Source organism: Carcharhinus amblyrhynchos, chromosome 19 (genome assembly GCF_965287045.1).
Source record: "Carcharhinus amblyrhynchos chromosome 19, sCarAmb.v2.hapA, whole genome shotgun sequence".
NCBI lineage: Eukaryota > Metazoa > Chordata > Chondrichthyes > Carcharhiniformes > Carcharhinidae > Carcharhinus > Carcharhinus amblyrhynchos.
The window spans coordinates 14904634-14931755 of record NC_137342.1 but is presented as its reverse complement, the minus strand read 5'-3'; the positions used below and the strand labels follow the sequence as shown (position 1 = coordinate 14931755).

At 41.2% G+C, this 27122-nt stretch overlaps 1 protein-coding gene across 1 annotated transcript in view; it reads left to right on the top strand.

Annotated features, from left to right (window-relative positions):
* Positions 1 to 27122, top strand: part of LOC145355321 (copine-8) — a 343466-nt gene that overhangs the window by 53219 nt on the left and 263125 nt on the right. Inside the window, exon 2 of the mRNA XM_080207280.1 lies at positions 9532 to 9572. Coding sequence (XP_080063406.1) covers positions 9532 to 9572 — 41 coding nt within the window. The remainder of the gene's footprint in view (positions 1 to 9531; positions 9573 to 27122) is intronic.

Here is a 27122-nt window from a genome sequence, read left to right as displayed (position 1 = left end):
GGGTTGATGGGTTTTTGATAAGAGAGGGGATTAAGGGTTATGGGGAGAGGGCGGGAAAGTGGAACTGAGCCACGACAGATCAGCCATGATCTTATTGAATGGCGGGACAGGCTCAAAGGGCTAGATGGCCTACTCCTGCTCCTATTTCTTATGTTCTTATGTCATCGGTAAGAGTGTTTGATGAAAGTTTTTATTAGACGGTGAGAGATTTATACTTTTCTTCAAGAAAAGCACAGTATTTTCCATTGATATTGTGAGGAATGCACAAAGTGGACACTGTGAGTGGAAATGGAGGATGCGTGGAGGGCACTTGGAGTGACAGTGGTTGGATGAGAGAATATGAAAGGCGAAAGATTATCTTCAAGGGGCCTTCAAACCATGTTGGATGCTGACTGTTACCGAGAACCAAGGTGCCCTCTCGCCAGCCTGCCCCACACTCCTCTCATAGCAGCTTGCTCTTCTTTATTATTATTATTTCTTAGTGTCACAAGTAGGCTTACGTTAACACTACAATGAAGTTACTGTGAAAATCTCCTAGTCACCCACAGGCCAGCACCTGTTCAGGTACACTGAGGGTGAATTTAGCATGTCCAATTCACCTGACTGGGAGGAAACCCACGCAGACACGGGGTGAATGTGCAGAATCCACATAGATAGTGACTCATGCCGGGAATTGAACCTAGGTCCCTGGAGCTGTGAGGCAGCAGTGCTAACCACTGTGCCACCATCACAAACTGCACCGCAAACCTGAACCTTGTGGGAGAAGATTAAAAATCGTGCAAAGGTCACACGTCAGTTGGGGGTGCAGTTTGCAAACGACAAAACGGCTCGATTCACCAAACAAGTTCCCAAGGGGAATATCCAGCCCATTATCTCTCACCACTTTGACAAATCATATTCCACTCAAATGCCAGTAGATTCAACCCGAATGGATCGTTCTTTTAACACAGTTTCACATTTTATGATTGAAAGTTGTCAAGATCCAGGAGAAATGCTTGGCTTGAGTTATATTTAAATTGATGGAATACTTCAACCGAGGCAAAAGCTGAAGCTTGGACATGACGACCATCCTCGCTTTACACAAATGCTACATTTAGGAAAAAAAATGACAGTGGGATTGACAAAGTAAATGGGAGGAGAGACTTGCATCACAGGCAACGCTTTGTGTTTTCTGATCACGGAAACGGATTAAATAATATCTGACCTGAGTGTGTAATCTGAAGATTGTGAGGAATCGTCCAGACAGTTAGAAAATTGAGTCATCATAACATTAACATAAAACAAAAGCAATTGAGAGGTGAAAAACCTTTTTGCTTTTTTTGTTCCAGAGAGCTCTAGCTACCATCTGTGTAAAAAAGACATTCAACAGTGTCTCATTTTGATTCAGAATGTTTCCAGGTTGAGAAATAAAAACTTAGTGCCTCTTAAGATCAAATTCAGGTGTAAATTATTCAGTGACTAGCAGAACCCTGAGGAACATTGACATACAGAGGGATCTGAGCTTTCGGGTCCATGGATCCCTGTAATTGGCAGCACAGGTGGATAAGATGGTCAAGAGGGCATAAAGCATGCTTGCCTTCATCGACCAGGGCATCAAGTATAAAAGTTGGCAAGTTATGTATCAGACTTTAGTTAGGCAGCATTTGGAATATTGTGGGGGCAATTCTGGTCACCACACCACCAGAAGGGCATGGATGCTTTGGAGAGGGTGCAAAGAGGGTTTACTAGGATGTTGCCTGGTCTGAAGGGTTTTAGATATGAGGAGAGATTGAATAAACTCAGATTGTCTTCACTAGAGAGACAGAGGCTGAGGTAGTCTGAAGTTTACAAAATTATGAAAGGCATAGATAGGATAGATAGTCAGAGGGTTTTTCCCAAGGTGGAAGGGTCAATCACAAGAAGGCACAGGTTTAAGGTGATTAAGTTTAGTGGAGGCATGTGAGGTAAAGTTTTTCACACAGAGGGTGATGGTTGCCTAGAGGTGGTGGAAGTTAGCAACATTCAAGGTTTATCTTGCTAGACACATGAACAGAAGGCGAACAGAGGGATAGAAACCGCATATTGGTGCAGGCATGGTGGGCCGAAGAGCCTGTTCCTGTACTGTGTTGCTCTTTACATGAAGTAGAGGAAACTAACATGGCCCTTGATAGATTCATGCAGCCAAAGCCTAAGGATATTTCAACTAAAATCCCCAGTGAGTAAAAATATAAATACATTACCTTTATATGAATTTCTGTTTTAATGTCCAGTTGATACTGTATCCATGCACACATTCCGAAATAATTAATGATATAATTATTGTGTTCCATTAGTATGGAGAAATTCAATATAATTCAAGATAATTGCAGGAACTACAGTTTGGCGGGTCCTTAATACCTATTATCAACTGTATGTTTGTGACAATAATATTCAGCAGTTTTCTCATGGTACTTATTACTAAAGTTGTATTTATAGGAAACAGATTTTACTGTTGTCACTTTTAACGCTGTGTCCGAATGATTGCGGACTCAAGCTCTTGAGCACATAACGCATGTAAACGTTTTAGTGTCACACGGAGGGTATCATGCGCTGTCCCATGTGTTGCATTTTGGATGAGATCTGAAGCAAAGTCACCACTCTTGTGATATCCAGTGGACATAAAAACTCACACAGTAATTTTCAAAGAAGAGCAAGTTTTCCTGGTTTGTTGACAACAATCATCCTTTCGTTATGGCAGAGTATTTGGCCACTAATTTCAGTGCAGTTCGTGGGACCTTGCTGTGTGCGAATTTGCTGCCATGTTTCTCTGTATTACAACAGTGACTGCACATCAGAAGTAGTTAATTGTGGTTGTAGAAGGCTTTGGGACTTCCTGATATCATGAAGGCTGCTCTCTTTTTATCTGATTTTGAAGGAATCATAGAATCCTCACAGTGCAGAGGGAGGCCATTTGGCCCATCGAGCCTACACCGACAACAATCCCACTCAGACACCGTCCTATCCTCGTAACCTCACATATTTACCCTCCTGATCCCTCTGACACTAAGGGACAATTTAGCATGGTCAATCCACCTAAACCGCACATCTTGGACAGTAGGAGGAAACCGGAGCACCCAGAGGACACCCACGCAGACACAGGGAGAACGTGCAAACTCCACACAGTCAGTTGGGATTGAACCCGGGTTCTTGTCATTGTGAGAAGGCAGTGCTAACTACTGTGCCACCGTGCCAGTTGTGGATACACTTTTGTATAAAATTATATCTGAAAATATTGATGAGAAACAGTAGAATAGTCAGCAGCTGAACCCACTCAAAGCCAGAATTTTCCAGCCCTTCATGCCAATGGGTTCTTTTAGTCACACCAATATGAGCACAGATTTCAGTGGCTTGTCAGCCTTGCATGTCTGCTGCCCCTGTCATTCTGTTGGTTGTGAGTTTTTAGAAGACACTATCAAAGGCACTGTGATGAGTGACTGCAGTGCACACTATAGGTGATATGCACTGCTACACTGTGCACTAGTGCTAGTGGGGATGAATCTTTAGGTTGGTAAGCAGGATCCTGATCAAGCAAACTACCTTGTCTTGAACTGCACTCAATCAGGCAAATGGGAAGTTCTCCATCATGCTCCTGTTGCGCGCCTTGTGGATGGTAGACATGTTTTAGGGAGTTGGGAAGTGAGTTATCACAAAATGACCTGCTGTTGTGTCTACAGTATTTATATGGCTGGTCCAGTTAATTTTTTATTCAATGGTGACCCCCAAAATGGTCCAGAGATGTGCAGATTAGGTTGATTGGCCATGCTAAAATTGCCCCTTAGTGTCCTGAGATGAGTAGGTTTGAGGGATTAGTGGGTAAAATGTGTAGATATATGGGGGTAGGGCCTGGGTGGGATTGTGGTCGGTGCAGACTCGATGGGCCGAGGGGCCTCTTTCTGCACTGTAGGGTTCTATGATTCTATGTTGCTGGTCAGGGAGTCAGCAATGGTCACGATGCTGAATGTCAAGAAAAGATCTTTCGATTCTCTATTTTTGGAGATGGTCATTGCCTGGCACTTGTGTAGCTCAAATGTTATGTTGTACTTGTATGTCCAAGCCTGAATGTTGTCCAGGTCTTGCTGCATGTAGGCAGGCCTCAGTATTTGGGGACTGGCAAATGGTACTGAACACAGCAATCATTACCAATATCCCCATTACCAGCTGCTGAACTGAAGCCATTTTTAGCTTTCAAAAAGTCAGCTTAGCATTTATAACGGCCACAGACATCATAATAAAAGCCTCCAGATACATTGTCTGAAAGTGACAGAGCATAATGGTGCCCCATTTCCAATATGTAGCAGAATGCCTGTCATTTGAGGAGAGCAAATACATAGATTTTATTCAACTTTCTAAAGTAATGTGCTTTTTAAACAGCCAGAGCTGTCAGTCAATTTAAATACAGTAAGAAGTCTCACAACACTAGGTTAAAGTCCAACAGGTTTATTTGGTAGCAAATGCCACCAGCAAGACTGTTCCCTTCCTGTTGGCGAACACTTCAGTGGTCACGGGCATTTGGCCTCTGATCGTTGGGTAAGCCTTCTCCAAGGCGGCCTTCACGACACACGACAGCGCAGAGTCGCTGAGCAGAAACTGATAGCCAAGTTCTGCACACGTGAGGACAGCCTCAACCGGGATCATGGATTCATGTCAGACTATTTGTAACCCCCATGACTTGCCTGCACTTGCAACATCTCACTTATGTCCTGTCTGGAGACAATACACATCCCTTTAAGCTATGCTTAATGCTTTTTCCACTCACATTGTCTGCACCTTTAAGATTTGATTAGCTGTAAAGACTCACATTCCAATCAGTATTCTGTAAACTGACTATGTGCCTTTATATGTCTTGTTTGTGATCAGAACTCCCCACTCACCTGACGAAGGGGCAGAGCCCTGAAAGCTAGTGGCTTGTGCTACCAAATAAACCTGTTGGACGTTAACCTGGTGTTGTGAGACTTCTTACTGTGTCCAACGCCAGCACCTCCACATCAGTCAATTTAAATCACAGTGCAAGGCATGACAGCAGAGACTATATTTTTTAATGTGCCTCTCCAATGGCAAAGGTGCTATAATACATGTGAACAATTACATAAAGGCTCAGATCCCTGTGATAGATCACTGCTTTCAGAACACATCTACATTACAGTGTACCACCTTTAAATAGTGACATTTAAAGATGTTGAAACTGTTTATTCCTTCTTTCAGAGTACTCCCAACTCATCAGCAGGATTCCCACTGTGGTCACGAATGCCCCAGAGAGGTATTTTACTTAGGCTTTGAAAACCCAGACCACCAAATGAAGATAGTGTGCAAGAGGAAAGACAATTTTCCTGTGGCCCTTATAATGGGGACTCTGACTCTGAGTCTTCCTGACCAGGGACTTCCTGAAAAGGCCACACAAAAATGGTTTGGTGCTGGGAAGGCAGAGAAAAACTGATTGTCCAGCAGAACACAACTTAAGTTCAGTGTTTTGCAGCTTATTGCGCATCTCCATTAGGAGTTGGAAATCCAGCCATTTGTCTTAAGCTAATGGGCAGACAAGTTTGCTTGCGAACAGTTGTAACAACATGATTGGGTGGTATTTAATGCAATTTCTTCTATCTTTTCTTGCTCTCGTTTTCTGATTTTACTCTTGGATTGCCCATAGAAAGGCAGCAAAAGTTTGCCCAGAGTGCTTTCTAGCATTGTTACAAGTGAGACCTTTGTGTTGTTGCATTGTCCTTCTGTCTGTCTCTTCAAAACTCTTTTCTCATCTTGTTAACTCATCTCCATTGCTTTTCTCTCATCTGATTTTGGGATCCTTTGAAAAAAAAATTGGCTGGGAACTGTAAGTTTTGTTCTGCAGTGTGATCTCTTATATCCCAATAATTTAAAATCCATATTGGCTTTTCAGCAAACGTCATACCCGATTTTCTATTATCAAATTGTCAGTGCCTTTTGAAAATGAACAGAAGAGACGGTCATGCCTTTGACTTTGTCCTCAGTGGAAGTCTCATTGATAAGTAGTACCAACCGTTGTATGAATTCAGAATCTTCTAAATTCTGAAAATGGCAACAATCTTTGAAAATATAAGATGTTTTTGTGTAACTGTGATAAAGTAAACATATTAAATTGCATTTGTTGCATTGCATTTCATTCGGAAAATGTCATAGATGTGTGAAGTCGTGAATGGAAAAGAAATAAGTGATTCAGTTCACTTATAGACTTCAGTTGCCTTCTTCAAATAATGAGCAAACTACCAACGCATTAACGCTCTTATCCATTCGTGTTACTTCAATATTTTCATGAAGCTTTGACTTTGTAATGGCTTCAAATAACAACCCACAGAGGATGATCAATTCCTTATTTTTCCTTGTTGATCTTGTTTTTTTTCATTATATTTCTTTTATAACTTTTTAGTTATTTATAGCGATTACTGTTGATGCAACTGAGCCATCAGACACATGACCTATTCCCAGTTTCTCTCAAAGCTGTTTTGTAACCAGTCATCAGGTAATTTATAACGCTGTGCCTCAGGGATCAGTGCTGGACCCACTGTTATTTGTCATTTATATTAATGATTTGGGTGAGAATATAGGAGGCATAGTTCGGAAGTTTGCAGATGACACTAAGATTGGTGGCATAGTGGACAGTGAAGAAAGTTATGTCCAATTGCAATGGGATCTTGATCAATTGGGCCAGTGAGCTGACGAATGGCAAATAGAGTTTAATTTAGATAAGTGTGAAGTGATGCTTTTTGATAGATTGAACCAGGGCAGGACTTACTCAGTTAATGGTAGGGCATTAGGGAGAGTTACAGAACAAAGAGATCTAGGGGTACATGTTCATTGCTCCTTGAAAGTGGAGTCACAGGTGGACAGAATGGTGAAGAAGGCATTTGGCATGCTTGGTTTCATTGGTCAGAACATTGAATACAGGAGTTGGAATGTCTTGTTGAAGTTGTACAAGACACTGGTAAGGCCACACTTGGAATACTGTTTGCAATTCTGGTCACCCTATTATAGAAAAGATATTATTAAACTAGAAAGAGTGCAGAAAAGATTTACTAGGATGCTACTGGGACTTGATGGATTGAGTTGTAAGGAGAGGCTGGATAAATTGGGACTTTTTTCTTGGAAGCTTAGAAGGCTGAGGGGTGATCTTATAGAGGTCTATAAAATAATGAGGGGCACAGATCAGCTAGATAGTCAATATATTTTCCCAACGGTAGGAGAGTCTAAAATTAGAGAGTATAGGTTTTAAGGTGAGAGGGGAGAGATACAAAAGTGTCCAGAGGGGCAAATTTTTCACACAGAGTGGTGAGTGTCTGGAACAAGCTGCCAGTAGTAGAGGCGGGTACAATTTTGTCTTTTAAAAAACATTTAGATATGGGTATGATGGATATAGATGGATGTGGGCCAAATGCGGGCAATTGGGACTTGCTTAGGGGTTCTTAAAAAAAAAAGGGCAGCATGAACAAGTTGAGCTGAAGGGCTTGTTTCCATGCTGTGAAACTCTATAAGAATAGCCTGAATTACCTAATAGTCCAAATCTTCCAGTAGAGAAGCAATTTTCCTATTTTGAAAAGGTTTATCATGATATTCCACTTTGGTTGAAATCAAGAATGCATCACACCACAATTGTGACTGAATGGAGTTTGCACATTCCATCCATGTCTGTGTGGGTTTCCTCCAGGTGCCCCTGTTTCTTCCCACAGTCCAACAGCATGTGGGTTAGGTTGACTGACCATGTGAAACTGCCTTTTATTATCAGGGGATTAGTCGGGTAAATATGTGGGGTTACGGAGACAGGGCCTGGGTGGGATTGTTGTCAGTGCAGGCTTGATGGGCCTAATGGCCTCCCCCTGCACTGTAGAGAGTCTATGATTCCATGAGTTGTGAAATCACATCATGCTACTCTGTTATGAAGTGATGTTTATATGATTGAAAAGATCGAATTTTTTTTTTCTTGAAAGTTACAACGTGACAATCCATTGATTTTTGTGAACCGTCTTTATTTTCCTGGAAGAACTATATTGAAATCACATTGGGACGAATACTGTTAGCCTTACTGCAGTTCTGATTGTAATTAAAGTGAAGTTACACTTCATAACTTTATGATTAACAAGAGCTGAAGAGGTCATTGGACAAAGTGGTAATGTTATGTGACACAAAATCATTCATGTTATGTGATACACACCATTGTTTATCCTGGTCACAGGCTTAAAATCCTGGAACGCCCTTCCCAACAGCACTGAGTGTTGGTGTTTGGGCCACGACATAGACTGCAGCAGTTCAAGAAGGCAAGATAGAGATGGGAAATAAATGTTGGCATTGCTAGTGACTTCCATATCTCAAAAATCAATATTAATCAAGAATCATTATTTAGTGAAGGTTCATTTTGCTGGATAATTGTAATTAACTTCATAGAAACAATTAAACATTGTAATATATTCTCCTGCAGTTAATAGATTACAAACATAAACTGAGAATATTGAATTTTTGTGTATTGTCATTTGGAATCGGTCTGCAGAGTTAATTATGTTATATTTCCAAAAGAAGGGTAGTGTAGGCTGAATGGGACCAGGTGCCAGAATTGATTAGAATGTTGCTGTTTGCCCTGTAGGCATTGGTTTTAATTTGTGCCAATCTAATGAAATGGGAGCCTCTGAGTCCTTAGCAAAATTAGTTTAGGCAATTTCATCTGGGTTCTCAGTGATAAATCTCTTCATTTTTAATTTCTGGATTCTTAATTGATTTTATCACATTGGAATTTTTAGCATGCAGCGAAATGGCCACTCAGCTCAACAAGACCTTCCATCCTTTTTGATAGATTGGCCTCACCTCTTAGCCTGATCATCAGATTCCATCTATCGCCAGCACTGTGTTAGTGAACTTTTTGTGCCGGATTATACAGTTTTGTTCAGTGGCCTTCATGACATCTCACTGCACGGGCGTATTGCCCTTCAGACAAAACTGTTTCTGCCTGACTTTTGCCTTTGTAAATAACTCCCCAATTTTGGTGTTTGAAATCTTTGCCATAATGAACTGTTTGCCTAACTCACTTTTGTCAAGCTCAAAATGCTCATTCGGGCTCCTGTGAGAGAATAGTAATGTGTTTTGTGAAGTGGTCCTATGCGAAAAAGTTCAAAGTTTATTTATTGGTGCCACAACTAGGCTTTCATTGACACTGCCATGAAGTTATTGTGATAATCCCTTAGTTGCCACACTCTGGCACCAGTTCGGAAACATTGAGGGAGAATTTAGCATGGCCAATGCACCTAACCAGCACGTCTTTCACAAGCTTAGATGGTATACCTTTGAGTGGAATTCCATCTCTCAGTTTGCCTGACACTTGGCAAACTTTGTTTGCGGAGAATATTGAGTTTAAACATATAGAGGATATAATTTGAAATGGGATTCCGATTATATGTGTTTCAAGCCATAGCAGGAAAGCTGTTAGACCATCATATATTTTTTCTTACAATTTAAATATTAAACATGAACTCATGTTTAATAAATTTTGTTTCCCCGCAGGAATCTTTTGGACAGAGATACATTTTCTAAGTCAGACCCAAGTAAGTAACTGGAGATTTCCGTGTTCCAATTGTTTGCATGATTTGTATAAAATCTTGGCTTGTCTGGGCTGTTATTTGACACAAAGGCACAATAGCAATGATACTTTGCAAACCACAAACTAATTTATTCCATATTTTACTCTTTTGATGTGATAATTATTTTTGAGAAGATTTGTACTTTAACTTAGTGACATGCTTAGTATTTATCTAAACGGAAGGAAAAAACTGGATTGCTTATTCTATCTTTCTTCTTGTAATTTGATAACATGTTGCATGATAGGCCCATAATAAATGGTAAAAAAGTATGGCTGAAGGGATGACAAATATGCTTTAATGAAGAGCAGAGGTTAGAGGCAAAGGGTAGTCCTTCAGATAAGAAGAACGTAGAAAGTGATGTTCTACGGGACTAGTATGGGAGCATTGTTATTCACCGTTTCCATAAATGGTTTGGATTTGGAACCAATAATTAACAGGAAGGTACAGCCAAAACTGAGGGGGAATGGAAAAAGGGTTTTTTAAGATAGATAAATGTGGGATGCCGCACTTCAATAGAAAAAACAGAAACATCACCTACACCTTAAAAAGGTGAAAATGTAGAAGGGAAAACGAATCAAGGGATACAAGTAAACACTTCATTAAAAGCTGCCTTGCAAATCAGCAAAGCATTCATAAATGGTAACAAAGCACAGGAATTTATTTCCAGGACTATAAGTTATGAAGGGAAATTATTTTCAACTTGAATCGGGCCCTGGAAAGGGTGGACTTAGACCAGTGTGGATAGTTCTGATTTCTATACTGGAAAATGGTTGTGGAAGCATTGGAAAAAATATAGTGCTGGAATGGTAGCAGATTGAGAAATTACACCTACCAGGCTGGGGGTTTCTCTTTCGGAAAGAGTAGATAGACAGGTGATCTCATGGAGATCTTTGAGATAATGATTGGGCATGATAGTGTTGGTTTGGAAAGAATATTTCCATAGAATCCATAGGTACAAAGTAACTGCTAATAGACTGAATAGAGAAGTAAAGAGATTGGTTGAAATGAAGAAGTCGCCACCACAGGATATGTTGATGCAAATAGCTTAGATGTTTTCAAGAGAAAATTTGACAAAGACCCAAGAATTAACAGAATGGAAAGATGCACCAAAAGGCTGAGATACGGTAAATGGAACGGGAGGAAACTTATATGCAGCACAAACACCAATATAGGAAGGTTAGGCACAATGGCCTGTTATGTGCTCCATGTAATTTTTGCAACTTTGTTCTGTGCTTTTAGAAACTAAGTTGTATGTACATTAACCTTCACTATAATTTTTATTCTTTCATGAACATTTACCTTTTTGTTGATGTATTCTGTTCTGCATCTTCATCCTGTCTTTGGCTCTTTTTCAAATAAATTTTTGAAAAGATTGAATAGTACAAATTATTTTCAATGATATGTTTCCTGATTTGATTGAAAGTGAACCAACTAAAAGCTTATCAATGACTGGGCAGCATGTTGGCATGTATTACAGTCACTGCATTGCAGCAAATTTTCAGCAAATATTAATTTGAAATTAGATTTTCATTTTCATAGCTAAGTGACTTTGGAAATTAATACTCTTTATTCTGGATATTACTCATATTCAAAGGGGCTATTTGGAAATGTCTTAAAGCATTAATATTTTCAAAACAAATCGATGGATTATTTGAAAAATGTGAGGTATTGGTATTAATTCTTACCGGCTTACTGAGCTCCGTTGTATTAATATATTCATCCATTCAAAGTAATGTCATAAGTCCCAGTGCAGGAAACAGGCAGAGAAGAAGCAAATATGTAAGAGAATACATATCTGTAAATTAAGCTCTGTTGGTTTAAGACCTCCATACTCCCTAGCGTCATTCTCTAATAAACAACGTAAATACTGGCGACGAGGTTGACAAGCAACACTTGCTAGCCAACTGGGGAGATAAATTTACCAAGGAAAAGGCCAGGAACAGAAAAGGTAGAAATTTTTTACGTGTCCTCTGGACCTGACGGGCTACTTGCTGCAGAGTATAAAGTTGGGTGTGTTGAATGAGGGTGAAGCTCGGATTGTTGCCTTGTGTGAAGGAAAAATCAAGGTAGCTACTGGAATCATGTTGCAAAATGTGCATATGGGAAACCTCCATTAGTCGAAAAATGGCAGAAGTTTTTGGTTTCCTGGCAAGAATGTGGATCTATGGAACTTTATACCCAACGTTTTGATTATTTTGCATAGGCAAACAAAATAGCTCAAGGTATTAAGGTGCCCACTTTACTGAGTATGATCTGGGGAAAACAGTTTGATCTCTTCCATTGTTCAGTACAATCTGAGAAGCCAGGCACTAAAATGCATGAACAGATGTAGATACTTTGCAAGCACAATTTTTGCCAAAACCCTTGGTGATTGCAGAAGCTTTAGGTTCCACAAAAGAAGCCAAGAAGGGGAGCCAATTGTGCAATTTGCTTAAAAGACTTACACAATATTGTGAGTTTGGAGATGTGCTGAATTACGCTATTTGGGACAGGTTTATCTACGATCTGCATAGCGAAGCAATACAGAAAGGTTTTCTAATGGAGAATAATTTTATTCTGAAAAAGGCCATGAAAATAGCTGTTTCCATGGAACTGGCTGCAAAAGTAGCTCAGCCAATGAGATTGTGTGCTATAACATACAAAATAGTGAATGAATTGACACCCAAGAACCTCGAAATTCATACATATCACTAGAGTGCAAAGCCAGACATTCTCCAACTGGGTGTTGAGGTAAAGATATAGTATGTTGAAGCTGTGGAAAAAACAGACACATAGTGCATGCCTGCGAGAAGAAAAAGCTCTTAAGTAAAAATAAGAAACAAGAACAATCCAAGACAGCATTTAAAAGAGAAATATTCATGATGTACAAAAGGGTCGAGAAAAATGTAGCAACCCTCAGTCTGAGGAAGAATTATCACTGCATGTGCAAATCATTGCTGATGCTGCACACCGATACTGGGTCAATCCAGGTGTTAGCGATGGAAAGGTGGTAGGACTGGAGGGCCTGAATGACATTATTGTTACTAGAGAGGCAGTGCTTGACAGACTGGAGGGACTGATTGTGGACAAGTCCCCAGGACCGGATGGAATGCATCCGAGGGTTCTGAAAGAAATGGCGGAGGTGATAGTGGATGCCTTGGTGGTTATTTTCCAAACGTTGCTGGATTCCGGGGAAGTGCCGGAAGATTGGAAAACGGCTAATGTTACGCCGTTGTTTAAGAAGGGTGGCAAGCAAAAGGCAGGGAATTATAGGCCGGTTAGTTTAACGTCTGTTGTAGGTAAAATGTTAGAATCCGTCATCAAGGAGGAAATAGCGAGGCATCTTGAGGGGAATTGCTTGATAGAGCAGACGCAGCACGGTTTCGTTAAGGGGAAGTCGTATCTGACAAATTTATTGGAGTTCTACGAGGATGTGTCTAGGGCGGTGGATAAAGGAGAGCCGGTGGATGTGGTCTTTCTTGATTTTCAGAAGGCGTTTGACAAAGTACCTCACGAGGTTATTGCAGAAGGTAAGGGGGCATGGAGTTGGGGGTAGGGTGTTAGCGTGGATAGAGGATTGGTTGTCAAATAGGAGGCAGAGAGTGGGGGGTTAATGGGTGCTATTTGGATTGGCGGTTGGTGACTAGTGGAGTGCCGCAGGGGTCGGTGCTGGGGCCTCAGCTATTTACCATTTATATAGATGATCTGGAGGAGGGAACCGAGTGTATGGTGTTGAACTTTGCTGATGACACCAAGATTGGTGGAACGGCAAATTGCGCGGAGGGTGTGGAGAGTCTGCAGAAGGATCTAGATAGGCTGGGCGAATGGGCCAGGAACTGGCAAATGGAATTTAATGTTGGCAAGTGCGAGGTGGTCCACTTTGGTAGGAATAATGGTAGGAAGGACTATTACTTACGTGGCGAAAAACTGCAGCAGGCGACGGTGCAGAGGGACCTCAGGGCCCTTGTGCATGAGTCGCAAAAACCCAGCCTGCAGGTGCAGCAGGTGGTCAGGAAGGCAAATGGGATGCTGGCCTTCATAGCGAGGGGGATTGAATATAAAAGTAGGGAGGTCTTGTTGCAGCTGTATAGGGCATTGGTGAGGCCGCAGCTGGAGTACTGTGTGCAGTTTTGGTCGCCGCACTTACGCAAGGATATTTTGGCCTTGGAGGGAGTGCAGAGGAGGTTTACTAGGCTGATACCGGAGTTGAGGGGGTTGAGCTATGAGGAGAGGCTGAATAAACTAGGCTTGTACTCGTTAGAGTTGAGAAGAATGAGGGGAGATCTCATTGAGACATATAAAATGATGAATGGGATGGATAGGATAGAGGTGGAGAGACTCTTCCCGCTCAGAAAGGACAGTAGGACTAGGGGGCACAGCCTCAAGATAAAGGGGGAGTGGTTTAGAACAGAGTTGAGGAGGAACTTCTTCACTCAAAGGGTGGTGAATCTCTGGAATTCTCTGCCCATTGAAGTGGTGGAGGCTGCCTTGCTAAATATTTTTAAGACGCGGGTTGATGGGTTTTTGGTAAGCGAAGGGATTAAGGGTTATGGGGAGAATGTGGAACTGGGCCACGACAGATCAGCCATGATCTTATTGAATGGTGGGGCAGGCTCGAAGGGCTAGATGGCCTACTCCTGCTCCTATTTCTTATGTTCTTATAATCCAGTGTTAGATGAACAGCCAGTAAAGATGGTAGTTTGTCCTGGGGCAGCAGTGTCGCTGATGCCAGAGGCTGTTTACAAGGAGAAACTTAAACACATTCCCTTCAAGCTGTCAAAGATGGTGCTGAAGACATACATAGCGTGCAAAAATTGAAGAGAAAGTTGGAATATGTTCTCCCTGTGCTAAGGTAAGAAACTTGCCACCCTTAATACCGCTGCATCCATGGGAATAGCCTGAAGGGGCCTGGCAATGTGGATTTTGCTGGACCTTTTGAAGGGCATATGTACTTAGTAATGATTCAATACTCACATTAACTGGCCAGAAGTCACTGTGGTGAAATCTAATTCATCAAAGAAGACTGTTGAGAAGATAGGAGAAGTATTTAGTCATTATGGATTCCTTGATCAACTGGGAAGCAGCAATGGGCCTCAATTTGTCTCACAAGAATTCAAATCTTTATTACAGGAGAATGGTATTCAATATAGTGGGTGGGATTCTCTAGCCTCACTCACCCTGAAACTAGAGGATCCCACCTGAGGGTAACAGACTTTTGTATAGTACACCCCTCGCCAGCTCTGTTCCCCGTGCAGGTGGGATAGTAAAATTCGCCTCATTATGTCCGCACTGGATCATCCTGCTACTAATGGACCAGTGGAAAATTTCATCCAAACCATGAAGCATACCTTGAAAGCAACCAGGAACAAGGTTCACTGGTCAAATGTTTTTACTAATTCTTACTAGTGTATTGGAATACTGCATTTCCACGACCAAGACCTCGCTTGCAGAACTAATGATAAAAAGGCAATTGCAGTTGACATTTGATCTGTTGAAAGCTTTGAAAACTGAAGAGATTGTACAAAAGCAACAAGGAGAGATGGAATAGCAGGAAAGCAAAGCGTAAAGTTTCCACCAAGGACAAGGAGTTTTGCCTAGGAATTACTTCACAGGAGAGAAATGGGTTCCTGACACAATCCTTGCACAGACTGGACTTCTCTCTTGTACTGTCCAGACCAAAGATAACATTATCTGGAGGAGACATGTGGACGAACTATTGATGGGGAGAGCCAATGCATCAAAATCAGAATCTGCTGATAACACAACCATTACAAAATCCTTACCTGAACCTTCCTAGAACCCTGACACCCAACAGACAATGTTGAGGAAAGCAATACCTCATCTACTGATCAAATACAGAGACAGCCTCCAGTTCCTATGCCAATGCCAGTCAAACCAACCAGCGATGATGTTAGTTGAAAGATAAGAATCCCAGAGGTTACCCCCAGTGTTATGAAGAAGATGCCAGTGATTTGCGGACAACCTCCAGACAGCCTAACTTATTAATAGTGACTTACTTACTGATTATTGTTCATGTCAAACTTGTTTCAGAGGTCCAATTTAAGGGGAAGTGTTATGTATTTGGATTAATAATTATTGGCTTACTGAGTTTTGCTCTATTAATGTATTCATGTATTCACTGGAAGTAATGTCATCTGTCCATAGCGTGGGAAACAGGCAGAGAAGAAGCAGCCATGTAAGTGAACAGACCCCTGTAAATAAAACTCCATTGTTTTAAACCCTCCATGCTCCCTTGTGACATTCTCCAATATACATCAGTTATGAGTAACAGATTTTAAAAGCTAAATGAGGAATAGTTGATGTCACAGTTTTGAGATACCGGTCGCAATTTTATGGCCTCACTTGTCCCAAAACTATAAAATCCCACCGAAGGTCAACAAACCTTCCCTTTGTCCGCCCCTCACCCGCTCCAAATACCATGGAGAGCGGGTGGTAGAATTCCAGTGAACCTATCAATGTGGGAACATGAAGTACTCACGCTTTTGTAACTGTGGTAAATAAGGGAACAAGCAGAGAGATAGTAAAATGATCCATATTATCTGTTGCTGTGTCAAAAACATACTTATTGTCCCTTTTCCCCAAGCAATCCCAATTAGATTTATTTTATTAATATTTCATTTGTCAGAAAAGACTGGCCAGCTTAAAGTATCATTGCCTTGGTTACTTTCACTGCAGTCCTCAAAATGTCACCCATACTAATAAATAATTCTGTCATTTAATAAATTGGTTGCATTACATGATTATATTATTGCTGCTTGAGTTTTGACAGTAACATCACACTTGGTGGAAATGATTTAATATAAATGCAAATTCCGACTTGTTTGTTATTAAATACTCATATGTAAAAACGGGACTAGCGGCTTTGTGAGTGGAGATGTTTCCTGTCAAGAGGCAGCTAGACAGTAATGATCCCTTAATTGCAATGTTAATGTTAGAACAGCATTCTGGCAATTAGAGATAGGGAAATATCCATCTATATGTGCTCAGTGTGATAAAAGGAGGGACAAGAAAGATGCAGGTGAATGGCAAAAAGCGCTGACAGAAGCTGGCAATTCAAGTAAGGGTTGACAAATGGACGAAACTGATTATGTTAAATTGGTCAAATTTGCAGATGATACTAAAGTAGAAGGGGTATAAAATCATTGGAAGCAGCTCAGAAATCACTGTATGAGCTGCACGTAATATTTAATTGGGGGGACCAGTGTCAGATTAAATTTCACCTGGACAAATGATAAATGATTTCACATCAAAAATAAAAGCGGGTAATATACATTTCATTTCCAAAATAATGAGAAAAGTTGTTCAGGCAAAGTTTAATTTATCTGTTGAGAAAGAGGCTGAATTTTCCCAAGTTCAACATCCAACAGGTTCTCAAATGATTCCCGAGTTTTTACCTCCACTTACTCTATCTGCAAACCCACATTCAACAGAGCAACAACCAAGGAGTCCATTAATATTCTGAATTGTGTAACCAGGTCAGTAATAAATAACACAAGAACAGAGGACGCTGGAAAAACTCAGCGGGTCTGCCAGCATCTATCAGGAGAGAAACAACAGAGTTAACGCTTTGCGTCTGTAGAGAGAATGTACAAATTACAACAAAAAGTAGCAACTTTAAGAATAAAAGATTTGCACATCCTTCAAGTTGGTCTATTGTATTTGTTGCTCCTAATGCTGTCTCCTTAAAGAGGGGAGACCAACTTTAGTCTGGAAGACTACTTTGTGGAATGCCTTTGCTCAGTCCGCAAGCATGATCCCAATGTACCTGTTGCTATCCGTTTTAACTCAACACCTTGCCGTCATGCCCACATGTCTGTCCTTAAGCTGTCATGCCCACATGTCTGTCCTTGGCCTGCTGTAATGCTCCAGTGAAGTCCGGTGCAAGCCTGAAGAGCAGTATATCCTCTCCCAATCAGGCACGTCTCAGCCTTTGGGACTCAATGTTGAGTTCAGCAACTTTAAATGTTGACCTTTCTCCTCCATCTTAAACCCCCTTTTCATCTTTTTAAATACTCCATGCATGTATTATCCCGATGCAGAACATGCCCCACCTGCTGTCACACCAGGCCATTTGTTGTTTGTTCTTAAAGTTGCTACTTTTTATTGCAGATTCTACATTCTCCCTCTTTTCAGTTTGGATGAAAAGTCTATGGACTTGAAATATTAACTGTGTGTGTCTCTCCTGTCAGATGCTGCCTGACCTGCTGAGTTTCTCCAGCCTATTCAGTTCTAGTTTCAGATTCCATCATCTGCAATGTTTTGCTTATTTCAGTAATAAACAAGGTAGAGGAACTGATGACCAAACCATGTAGTGGTCTCATCAGATTATCCCTTGAGATATGCCCATCTCTGGCCACCAAGAGAACAGATACGTTTCAACATTGGAGACCACAAGATTGACCTCTGTTGTTGAACATGAGATAATGACGAAATACAGAGAGAGAGAGCTGGGCTTTTCAGCATTGTTAACATACATCTGATTGGTAGGCTTAGGTTTAAAGTAAAGAGAATGGAAAAAAAATTCTAAAATCACTTCCTGCTATATTGTGAACAGGAAGATCGAGTTTAGTAACTTAGTTGCAGTGTGGATGTTGTAATTAATAAATAAACTTTTATTTTATATACGGCAGATTTAAGACTAATATCAGTAAGTTCTGAAAAGGAAAAGTGATCAATGCATGGAATGGCCTTCCAGATAGTGTTGGTGAGGATGAAAACTCTGGAATTATTTAAGAGTCTGTTGGATGCTAAACTTGGGACAACTTAAATTCATGCTGGACCAATAAACTAAGCTTTGCCTGAATGGTCTGTAGTTGTGATTTTGCAGATTGCCGCCTAGCTGAGTTTGGCTGGAAACCTCTGGGTCTGCAAGGCCCAGTATTACACCCTCCTCCACTAGATCACTGGGAGAATTGACAGGGTTCCTTTGTGCTCTGCTTTGACATGCACATTCGTCCAGTCATTTTTTGGTCACCTATTTGCTATATTTCTCTTCAAAATGTCCATGGTCCTGCAAATAAAACTCTCATAATCCATGAACTCGTTTAGGTTTGTCGTGGTGGCACAATGGTTAGCACTGCTGCCTCACGGAGCCAGGAACCCGAGTTCCATTCCCGGCTTGGGACACTGTCTGTGCAGAGTTTGCATATTCTCCCTGTGTCTGTGTGGGTTTCCTCCAGCTGCTCCAGTTTTCTCCCACAATTCAAAGATGTGCAGGCTAGGTGGATTGGCTGTGCTAAATTGTCCCTTAGTGTCAGGGGGACTAGCTGAGGTAAATGTATGGGGATAAGACCTGGGAGGGATTGTGATTGGTGCAGACTCGATGGGCTGAATGGCCTCCTTCTGCACTGTCAGAATCTATGATCTATGATGTATCTCAGGGCTGATGAAAATATGGTGAATTCTACCCCTTACTGGGCACTCCCTCTGGTAGTCCTTTGTAGTTCTCTTTCATTAGGTTCCAGTCTGAATTCTTTGATACTTGCTTCTCCCTTTGAGGTGCTCACTCAACAATAAATCCTTTTCTTCTTTAATGTTCTCCTTGTTTACTGTACTTACAAAGCCCTTAGTTAGATTTCCTTATTGAGCTGTGTACTATCCTCCAGCCTATGCAACAAAGGACCAGTCATACTTGGCGATTTCAAACCTTTGCTAACCTTCCTAGCTCTCCTCCAAATTAACCTTCACTTATGTCCTTTATTTTGGGTCCAATTGGCATGTTCTGGCTGGTCCCTGGCTCTGGTTGTTTGAACTGTGAATTCAAGGGCTTATGTGCAGTTTTATTTTGCCTGAATTAACAAATGAACCTTCTGGCACTAGCTGGGCAGCTCGTTCATATGCTGCCATTCTGTGAACCATTTCTAACAATACACAAAGTTATAATGCAAATATCTTTTCAATGAAGTTTTTCTGTTTACTTATTTAGAAATAGATACAAGATATTTAGGAGGATTTTGATATACACGGCAATAATATCACATGAAACAACTGCAGATTGCATTTATGTAGCACCTTTAACATGTGAAAATGCCCCACGTTATTGGACAAAAGTTGTCACCAATTGGCAACCTGGCACTATGGCTAGCATTGCTGCCTCACAATGCCAGGGACTTGGGTTCGATTCCATCTTTGGGTGACTGCGTGGAGTTTAAACATTCTCCTTTGTGTCTGCGTGGGTTTTCTGAGTGCTCCAGTTTCCACCTAGAGTCCAAAGATGCGCAGGTTAAGGTGGATTGATCATGTTAAATTGCTCCTTTATGTTCAAGGATGTGTAGTTGAGGGGGGATTAGCCATGGTAAATGCGCAGGGTTATGGGGATAAGGCAAAGGGACGGGCCTGGGTAAGATGCTCCGTGCAGACTTGATGGGCCAAATAGTTTTTTTCTGCATTGGGGATTCTATAAGGCGACCTGAAGCTTGGATACAGAAATAGATTTTAAGAGTGGTCTTCAAGAAGAGAGTGCGGTTGTAGAGGCAGAGATCTTCAGGGGGAGAACTACAGAGCTTGGAGTCGAGGCAGCTGGGCTATCCACAAGGCAGATGTTGAAAGAATGGAAAGTGTTGCATTGTTGTCAAGTTGGCAGTGTAATTTTTGGGCTATATTTTGTTTTCTCATGCATTGGATAATAGTATATATTAGTTTAGTTGAAAAATATTGTAACTAAATGTTGCATTGTTGTAAGCAGAATTGAATGAGAAGAAAGAAAAAGACATTTGAAAAAAATACAATGGATGGAAGCCCTGGATAATTATTCATTTGTACCAATTTTAATATATCTGCATTCAAAGAGAAAGTAATGTAGGCAGGCAGGGAAAACTGTGACTTAATTAGTTATCTCCTAATGTCTCCTTTGTACCTTAATTCAAAAAAAAAACCTCAATCTCCCGGATGAATTACTGTCGTGAACTGGTAGACCACAGCTGCATTTTATGAAAGGGAATATTAATATTGTCACTAAGGGGACCGCCATTCAGAGTGGCCAGGAAGAACCATTGAGCTATTTAGTTTCCAGGATATTCAATAAACCCATTACTATTTCCCATGGTTGAGCAGAAGAAAATAATCTCTGGTGCTTACCAAGAGACTGTTGGACATGATCCACATTGAGCCTTATAATGTGACTGTTTCTGGAAAATTCCTTCAAACTGTCCTCCAGAGAACAGCCCTATCAGATGCTTGTTTGATGAAATATTTTGAGGCCATTGTGAGCTAGATGTTCATTGGAGTAGATTAGTTGAGATTTTATTGGGAGAAGCTTTAAAATGCTCCTTGTAGGAGGAAATAGGCAATGATGCTATTTATGTAGCCACACTTACATTGAAGCTCCCCTTTTATGAAGTGATGGATTGGTCCAGGGGAAATTATTTTTTTAAAGAAAAATGAATTTAAGGGAGTATTTATGAAGCCGGTTGTGGTACAGGCTCAATCTAAAGCCATACGCATCACTTCATCCTTTGTGTTGCAGGGAAGTATGAGGCCATTTAGTCCCTTGAGCCTGTTCCACCATTTAGTGGAATCATGGCTGACTAACTTCACATGCCCCTGACTCTTGTCCCATATCCCTTAATGTCTTTGGTTAACAAAAATCCATCAATCTCTCATTCTGGAAAGCTAACTCTGCGTCCCCTCGAAGGCCCATACAACCTTCCTAAGCTATGGTGCCTGGTACAGCTTACAGTGTTCCAGGTGTGATCTAACTCGGGCTTTATATAGTTAAATCATGACTTCTCATTTTCTCATCCTCTAGAAACAAATGCTCACACTCAATTTGTCTTTTAGTTTTGGTTTTGTGTCTGCTCATGATATTTTAATTATCATAGACTCCAAAGTCTCTTTGCAGCTCTGCTGTTTGTAGCTTTTCACTGTTAGAAAATACCCTGTTCTGTTCTTTTTAGGTCTAAATTGGCTGGTCTCACATGTACCTACATTGAAATCCATTTCCACAGTTTTGCCCATTCCCTTAACCTATCAACATTTCTTTGTGATGTTTTGCTTCTAACTACACTGCTGCTTACCTTTGTGTCATTGGAAAGTTTGGATGGGTGGCTTTCCATGCTATCATCTAAGCTGTTCCTCAACACAGATCATAGAATCATAGAAACCCTAAAGTGCAGAAAGATGCCATTTGGCCCATCGAGTCTACCCCGACCACAATTCCACCCAGGCCTTTCCCCCATTCCCTACATATTTACCCGCTAATCCCTCTAACCTACGCATCTCAGGACACTAAGGAGCAATTTTAGCATGGCCAATCAACCTAACCCGCACATCTTTGGACTGTGGGAGGAAACCGGAGCACCCAGAAGAAACCCACGCAGACACTTAGAGAATGTGCAAACTCCACACAGACAGTGATCCAAGCTGGGAATCGAACCCAGGTCCCTGGAGCTGTGAAGCCACAGAGCTAACCACTGTGCTACCATGCCACCCTTGTGGGATACCATCAGTCATATCTTGCTGATTGGAGTATCTGTCCCTTACCCCTATTCTCTGCTTCCTGCGACTCAGTCAATTTCCGAACCACATCAATAATTTGCCTTCAATTCCATGATCTTCAACTTTAGCTAATGGTTTGTTGTAAAGGATGCTATCAAATATGCCCTGAAGTGCATCTAAATAACATCCGTTGATAGTCTGCTCTACACTACTTTAATCATCAGGCACGACCTCCCCTTACAAATCCGGACTGCCTCTCCTCGATCAAGTAACAATTTTATGGTTCAGTCATTCTGTTCTTAATGATATATTCTAGGTATTTATCAGTGATAGGCTACTGGTGTGCAATTCCCTGGGCGTGATAGGTGCAAGTTTCCAATTTAAAGAAACTGTTCCAGAATCAAGAGAAGTTTGAAAGAATAAAAGTTGGGCATCTGTAATATAGTCAAAACCTTGGGAGGGAAACCATCTCGTCCTGGAGATTTGTCAATCTTTTGTCCTTGTCTGTTCTTTGAAACTGTTATTTTGCTTATAGTACAGATGCATCTTTCTGATGTGTTTACTGTTAGAATGTAATCGGTGGCAATTTTGTATTGGATGTAATGTGACCAATGGGAACAAGATGTAAGGGTCAGCTGACCCAGTAAATCATGGAACCAATTACAGAGAGATGTAATAGTCAGCTGACCAGCTGATTCACTATAAGGAACCATGTAGAATTGTGGGGAGTTTGGAGTGATGTTGTTTCTTCATTAAACCCTTTCTTTGATTTATAATTGGAGTAAGTTTTGTTGTATTTTCGTTAGCTGCATTTTGAAGAGTTCCTTCTGAAGAAACATTTACAAGCAGTATTGACCATTATTCAATATGAACTACCTTGGGATGTCTGACATTTTTACCCAGCCTTCCACTGTATATATTGATGTGCAATCTTTCAACAGCCCTTATTTTCAGTAACATAGCACTGTTATCAATTTTAAGAGGCCCATATTGTACCTGACCAACCTCTTTTCTTAATAACTGTAAATTTTTGTGTTGATTTTGAAATCTCTGACACGTTTCTTTTTATGCTCCCTTTATGTAACTCTGTTTTGCTTTTGTAAGTTACAAGTTGGTCGAGATCTGTAACATTTCTTTTTGCAGGAAAATATAGTTTGAAAGACCTATTTTTGAGGAAATCCTCACATGTGTTTCTTTAAGGCTATGATATTATTTCTCCTGATGTTATTTAGCCCTACACCTGCCATTTGTTATTTTACCTATGCTGTGTAAAAGCCTCTTGTACTTTGATTAATGTGTGCTACTCCTGCTTAAGGTAAGCAACTTATCAACCTACAGGTAGTGTGATGATTGCATGCATTGCTATCCACCTTTTTGACCAATGCATCTCCGATGCCTAAGGCCCCCCCCCCAACTCTTCTTTATTTTCATTTCAGTGGCTTCCACTGGTTTTTAAGCTACTTCTTCTTTACTGCATTACAGACATCTGTTCATTATTATAATGCCCTGGGTAGTTTTGCAGACTTTCATATCACTTCTGTTTAATTTTCTTACATTAATCCATCCAATATTGCCATTTTCTTGACTTATTTCAGCTCACCTCCTGTTCTTGGTGGCCTTATACCTGCTTGTACTGGTCCTTATCCTGGGTCTCCAGTGAGCCATCCAGTCCTAGAATCATTGAACCCCTACAGTGCGGAAGGAGACCATTCGGCCCATCGAGTGCATTGACTTTCTGACAGAACATCCTGCTCAGGCCCCATTCCTGTAAAGCTTACCCACTAAACCTCCAACCTAGTTTGTCAACTTATATGAGCTAACTGATTTTATTGTCTCTTTCAATTACCCCTTGATATTTATTTGCCTCAGTGAATGATTATACTCTGTTCTGAGGCCTTAACCTTTTCTTTAAGGTATTTGATCAGCAGTTCTCATACATTTCTTGGATTTGCCACATCTGGTTCTGTGCTGTGCAAATGCCTTACAGTAAGCAAAACCCAGGTGCTGCTCTGTTATGCCTACAAATGCATCTTTCTGATGTGTTTATAAGTTTGAGATATTTTTATCGGAATATAAACTCTTCTTTTCAGGTAGATAAACCCATGGTTTGAAACAATTTCAAACTTAGATTTTATCAAGGAGGCCTGATGAAATATCTTTCTCCTGCTTCCCTTACCATTATTTCATTTTTGTAATACCCTAGATAGCTTTGCAGACTTTCCTACCACATCTGTTTATTTTTCCCACATTAATCCAATATTGCCACTTTCTTGGTTTGTTTCACCACGCACTCTTTTATTGATGGCCTCGTACCTATTTGTACTGATCCTTATCCTTGGTCTTCAGGACCCATCTCTGCAGTCCAGTTCTAGAATTGTAGAACCCCTTTTGGTAAGCACATCCCCCTTTTTGTTTTCACTTGCTGTCTTTAGTCTTGTCTTTGAAGCGAATCCCTTCTAAACTCTCCATGCTTTTCCCTTAACGATTTTGTGCTGTCAGGTCTGCTGTCCTCAAGAACCTTGCTCCTGATGTTGCTCTGAGGAACTCTCCACGGATGTAATGTGGAGTCTTGATTGGCAAAGCCGGTAGCAGCACGGAGTCAGCTTGAGTTGGTCAGCCTTCAGGCAGATTGACAACGTCCGCAATGAGGCTACCATCCTGCTGACCACAGAAACCAGTAGGGAGATTGTGGGTGTACTCGGCATTTAGCTGGGAAACCCAGCAACCTGGAAATGTAGATTGGGTTGACTTAGACTGAGTGAATGAGAGATCTGAACAGTGACACTGCCAGATTCAATTGGATGCTGCCAATGTATAATGCTGTGACTCTGAGTAAATGTCATTCATTTTGAAAACTCCAACCACTAAAGAAGTGTCAGCTATTCTGCTTGAGAGAAGGCACAAATTAATGTAACAGTTCAACTTAATTTATGTTTTGGTTTATGAGGTTTACATCAGCCTTCTTTCATAATGTTGACACTTGTGCTGAAATGTAAATTTTCAAAAACTGCCCCTGGTACAAAGACTCTACAAGAGAATTAATAAAGAGGGGACAAATCAGCATTATTGCAAATACAGCATATGGTGCTTTACCATTGAGCTGAGCCTTGATCAAGATCTCCACTGAGTTCTGTGCCATTACCATTGGGCAAAATCTTACCAAAAAAATGGCAGGGTGTTGATTCTAGTGAGAAAACTGGCATGTTTCTCTCCAGAGAAACCAGATTCCACCACGCTCTGCCAAAATAAATCAGTGCAGTGTAATTCATAAGAACTAGGAGCAGGAGTAGGCCACCTGGCGCCTTGACTCTGCTCTGCCATGCAATAAGATCATGGCTGATCTTTTTGTGGACTCAGCTCCACTTGCCTGCCCGTTCACCATAACTCTTAATTCCTCTACTGTTCAAAAATTTATCTATGCTTGCCTTAAATTCATGCTGTCATAGTGCGGGAGTTAGTGTTACATCTTTAAAGGGTGACCTGATCAGAACTCCAATGAACCTCCCCCTCCCCCACCAAGGAGGCCTCAGGGGCTCCCCTCAACACCCCTGATTGGAACCAGAATTCACTTCTACTCCACCATGATCACTGGCTCCTTCTCTCCACACCCTGATTTCTGGCTTTCTCTGCAACCTCCTTGCCACAATCGTGGAACCCCTCTCTGTCCCCTGTGATCAATGGCCTTCTCTTTCACTCCCCCTCCATCCACCTGTGATCATCAATCCATTCCTCCACCCCCCAGACAAAGCCAACATTTCCCACCCCCACAAAGGCAATCACTGGCACGTAGGATCTGCTGCATGTTGGTCTCTTCCCAGCCCTCAAGGACGGGCACATTAATCCGCTTCCCCCATGAGGAAATCCCTGGGGCACACTACCGTGGCACAGATAGGCACTGCCTGGCCATATCCCTCCATGTCCGTCAGCCCCTAGGGGTTATATGTACGTTTGCACCCTGAGAAGATCCTCTCACAACAGCTTCATATTTATGTGAACCTGTTGTGAACTGCGCCAACAAGGCGTCATTGATGCAGTGTCAATATATGGCGGGGAGGACTGGAAATGGCAGGGGTTGAGTTAATAGTATTGAAATATATACCAGTGCATGCAAAACAGGTTCACATCCGTTACAGGCATGAATCTGTTGATGTCACTGATGAGGGGTGGAGAAGATCCATTGTCACACTCTTGTCAGTGAAAACTGTGACTTCTGGATCTTGACCCCCCACTGGCGACCTTGCAGACAGCAAACATGGGCTCAAAATTTCACCCAATGTCTCTGAAAAATGGTCTCTCTGCTCCTTGATAGTTGTTAGCAATCCACCTTCTATAGAGTCTGTGGTGTTTATCTTTTAAACAATTTTTTAATTGATGCATATTTATGTTATTTAAATGCATAATTGATGCCTTGAGGCTAAGATCATGTGTAGTATCGGCAGTCCTGCACTTGATAGAAGTCAATGAGGTTACACTGAGGCTTCAGTTGAAACAATTTTTTTAGAACGACGTCTGGGCCTTTTGGCTAAGATGCCAATGAGATCAAACACTGGAGGGGGTGCAATGCCTGCTCCAATCAGCTTGAATCATGTAGATCAAGCCCAAAACAGGAAGAGGCTTGCCTGTCTTGTCAGCTTGGATCTGTAATGTCTCACTGGTTGAAACTTTGAACTGGACTTTGATTGGATAGAACTAAAAAAAATGCATATTTTCAGTCATCTTGTATCTCATGGAATGAAGAAGGTCAATTGAAACCCTTTGAAAGTATCACATTTGTACAACTCAGATTGATGATGATTTTCTGCCCTCCCTAATCACAGCTTCTGACAGTGTAGAGTGCCTGGAAAATCCTCACTCAGAATTCAGAAGCTTTAGGCACCTTTTCTATTCTTGAGATACTTTATTCCATTATTAAAAGTGTTAACTCATCAGAAATGGACTGAATTTGGAAGAAAAACTTTTGTTTAAGAGTTTAATGAAGGATAGTGTAAGGAACCATCTGGCAGTACAGGATTTGATTGAAGTTTCCAGGGAACAGGTTGTACTTGATGTGTTTGTTTACCTGATTTGGTCAGTAAGGTT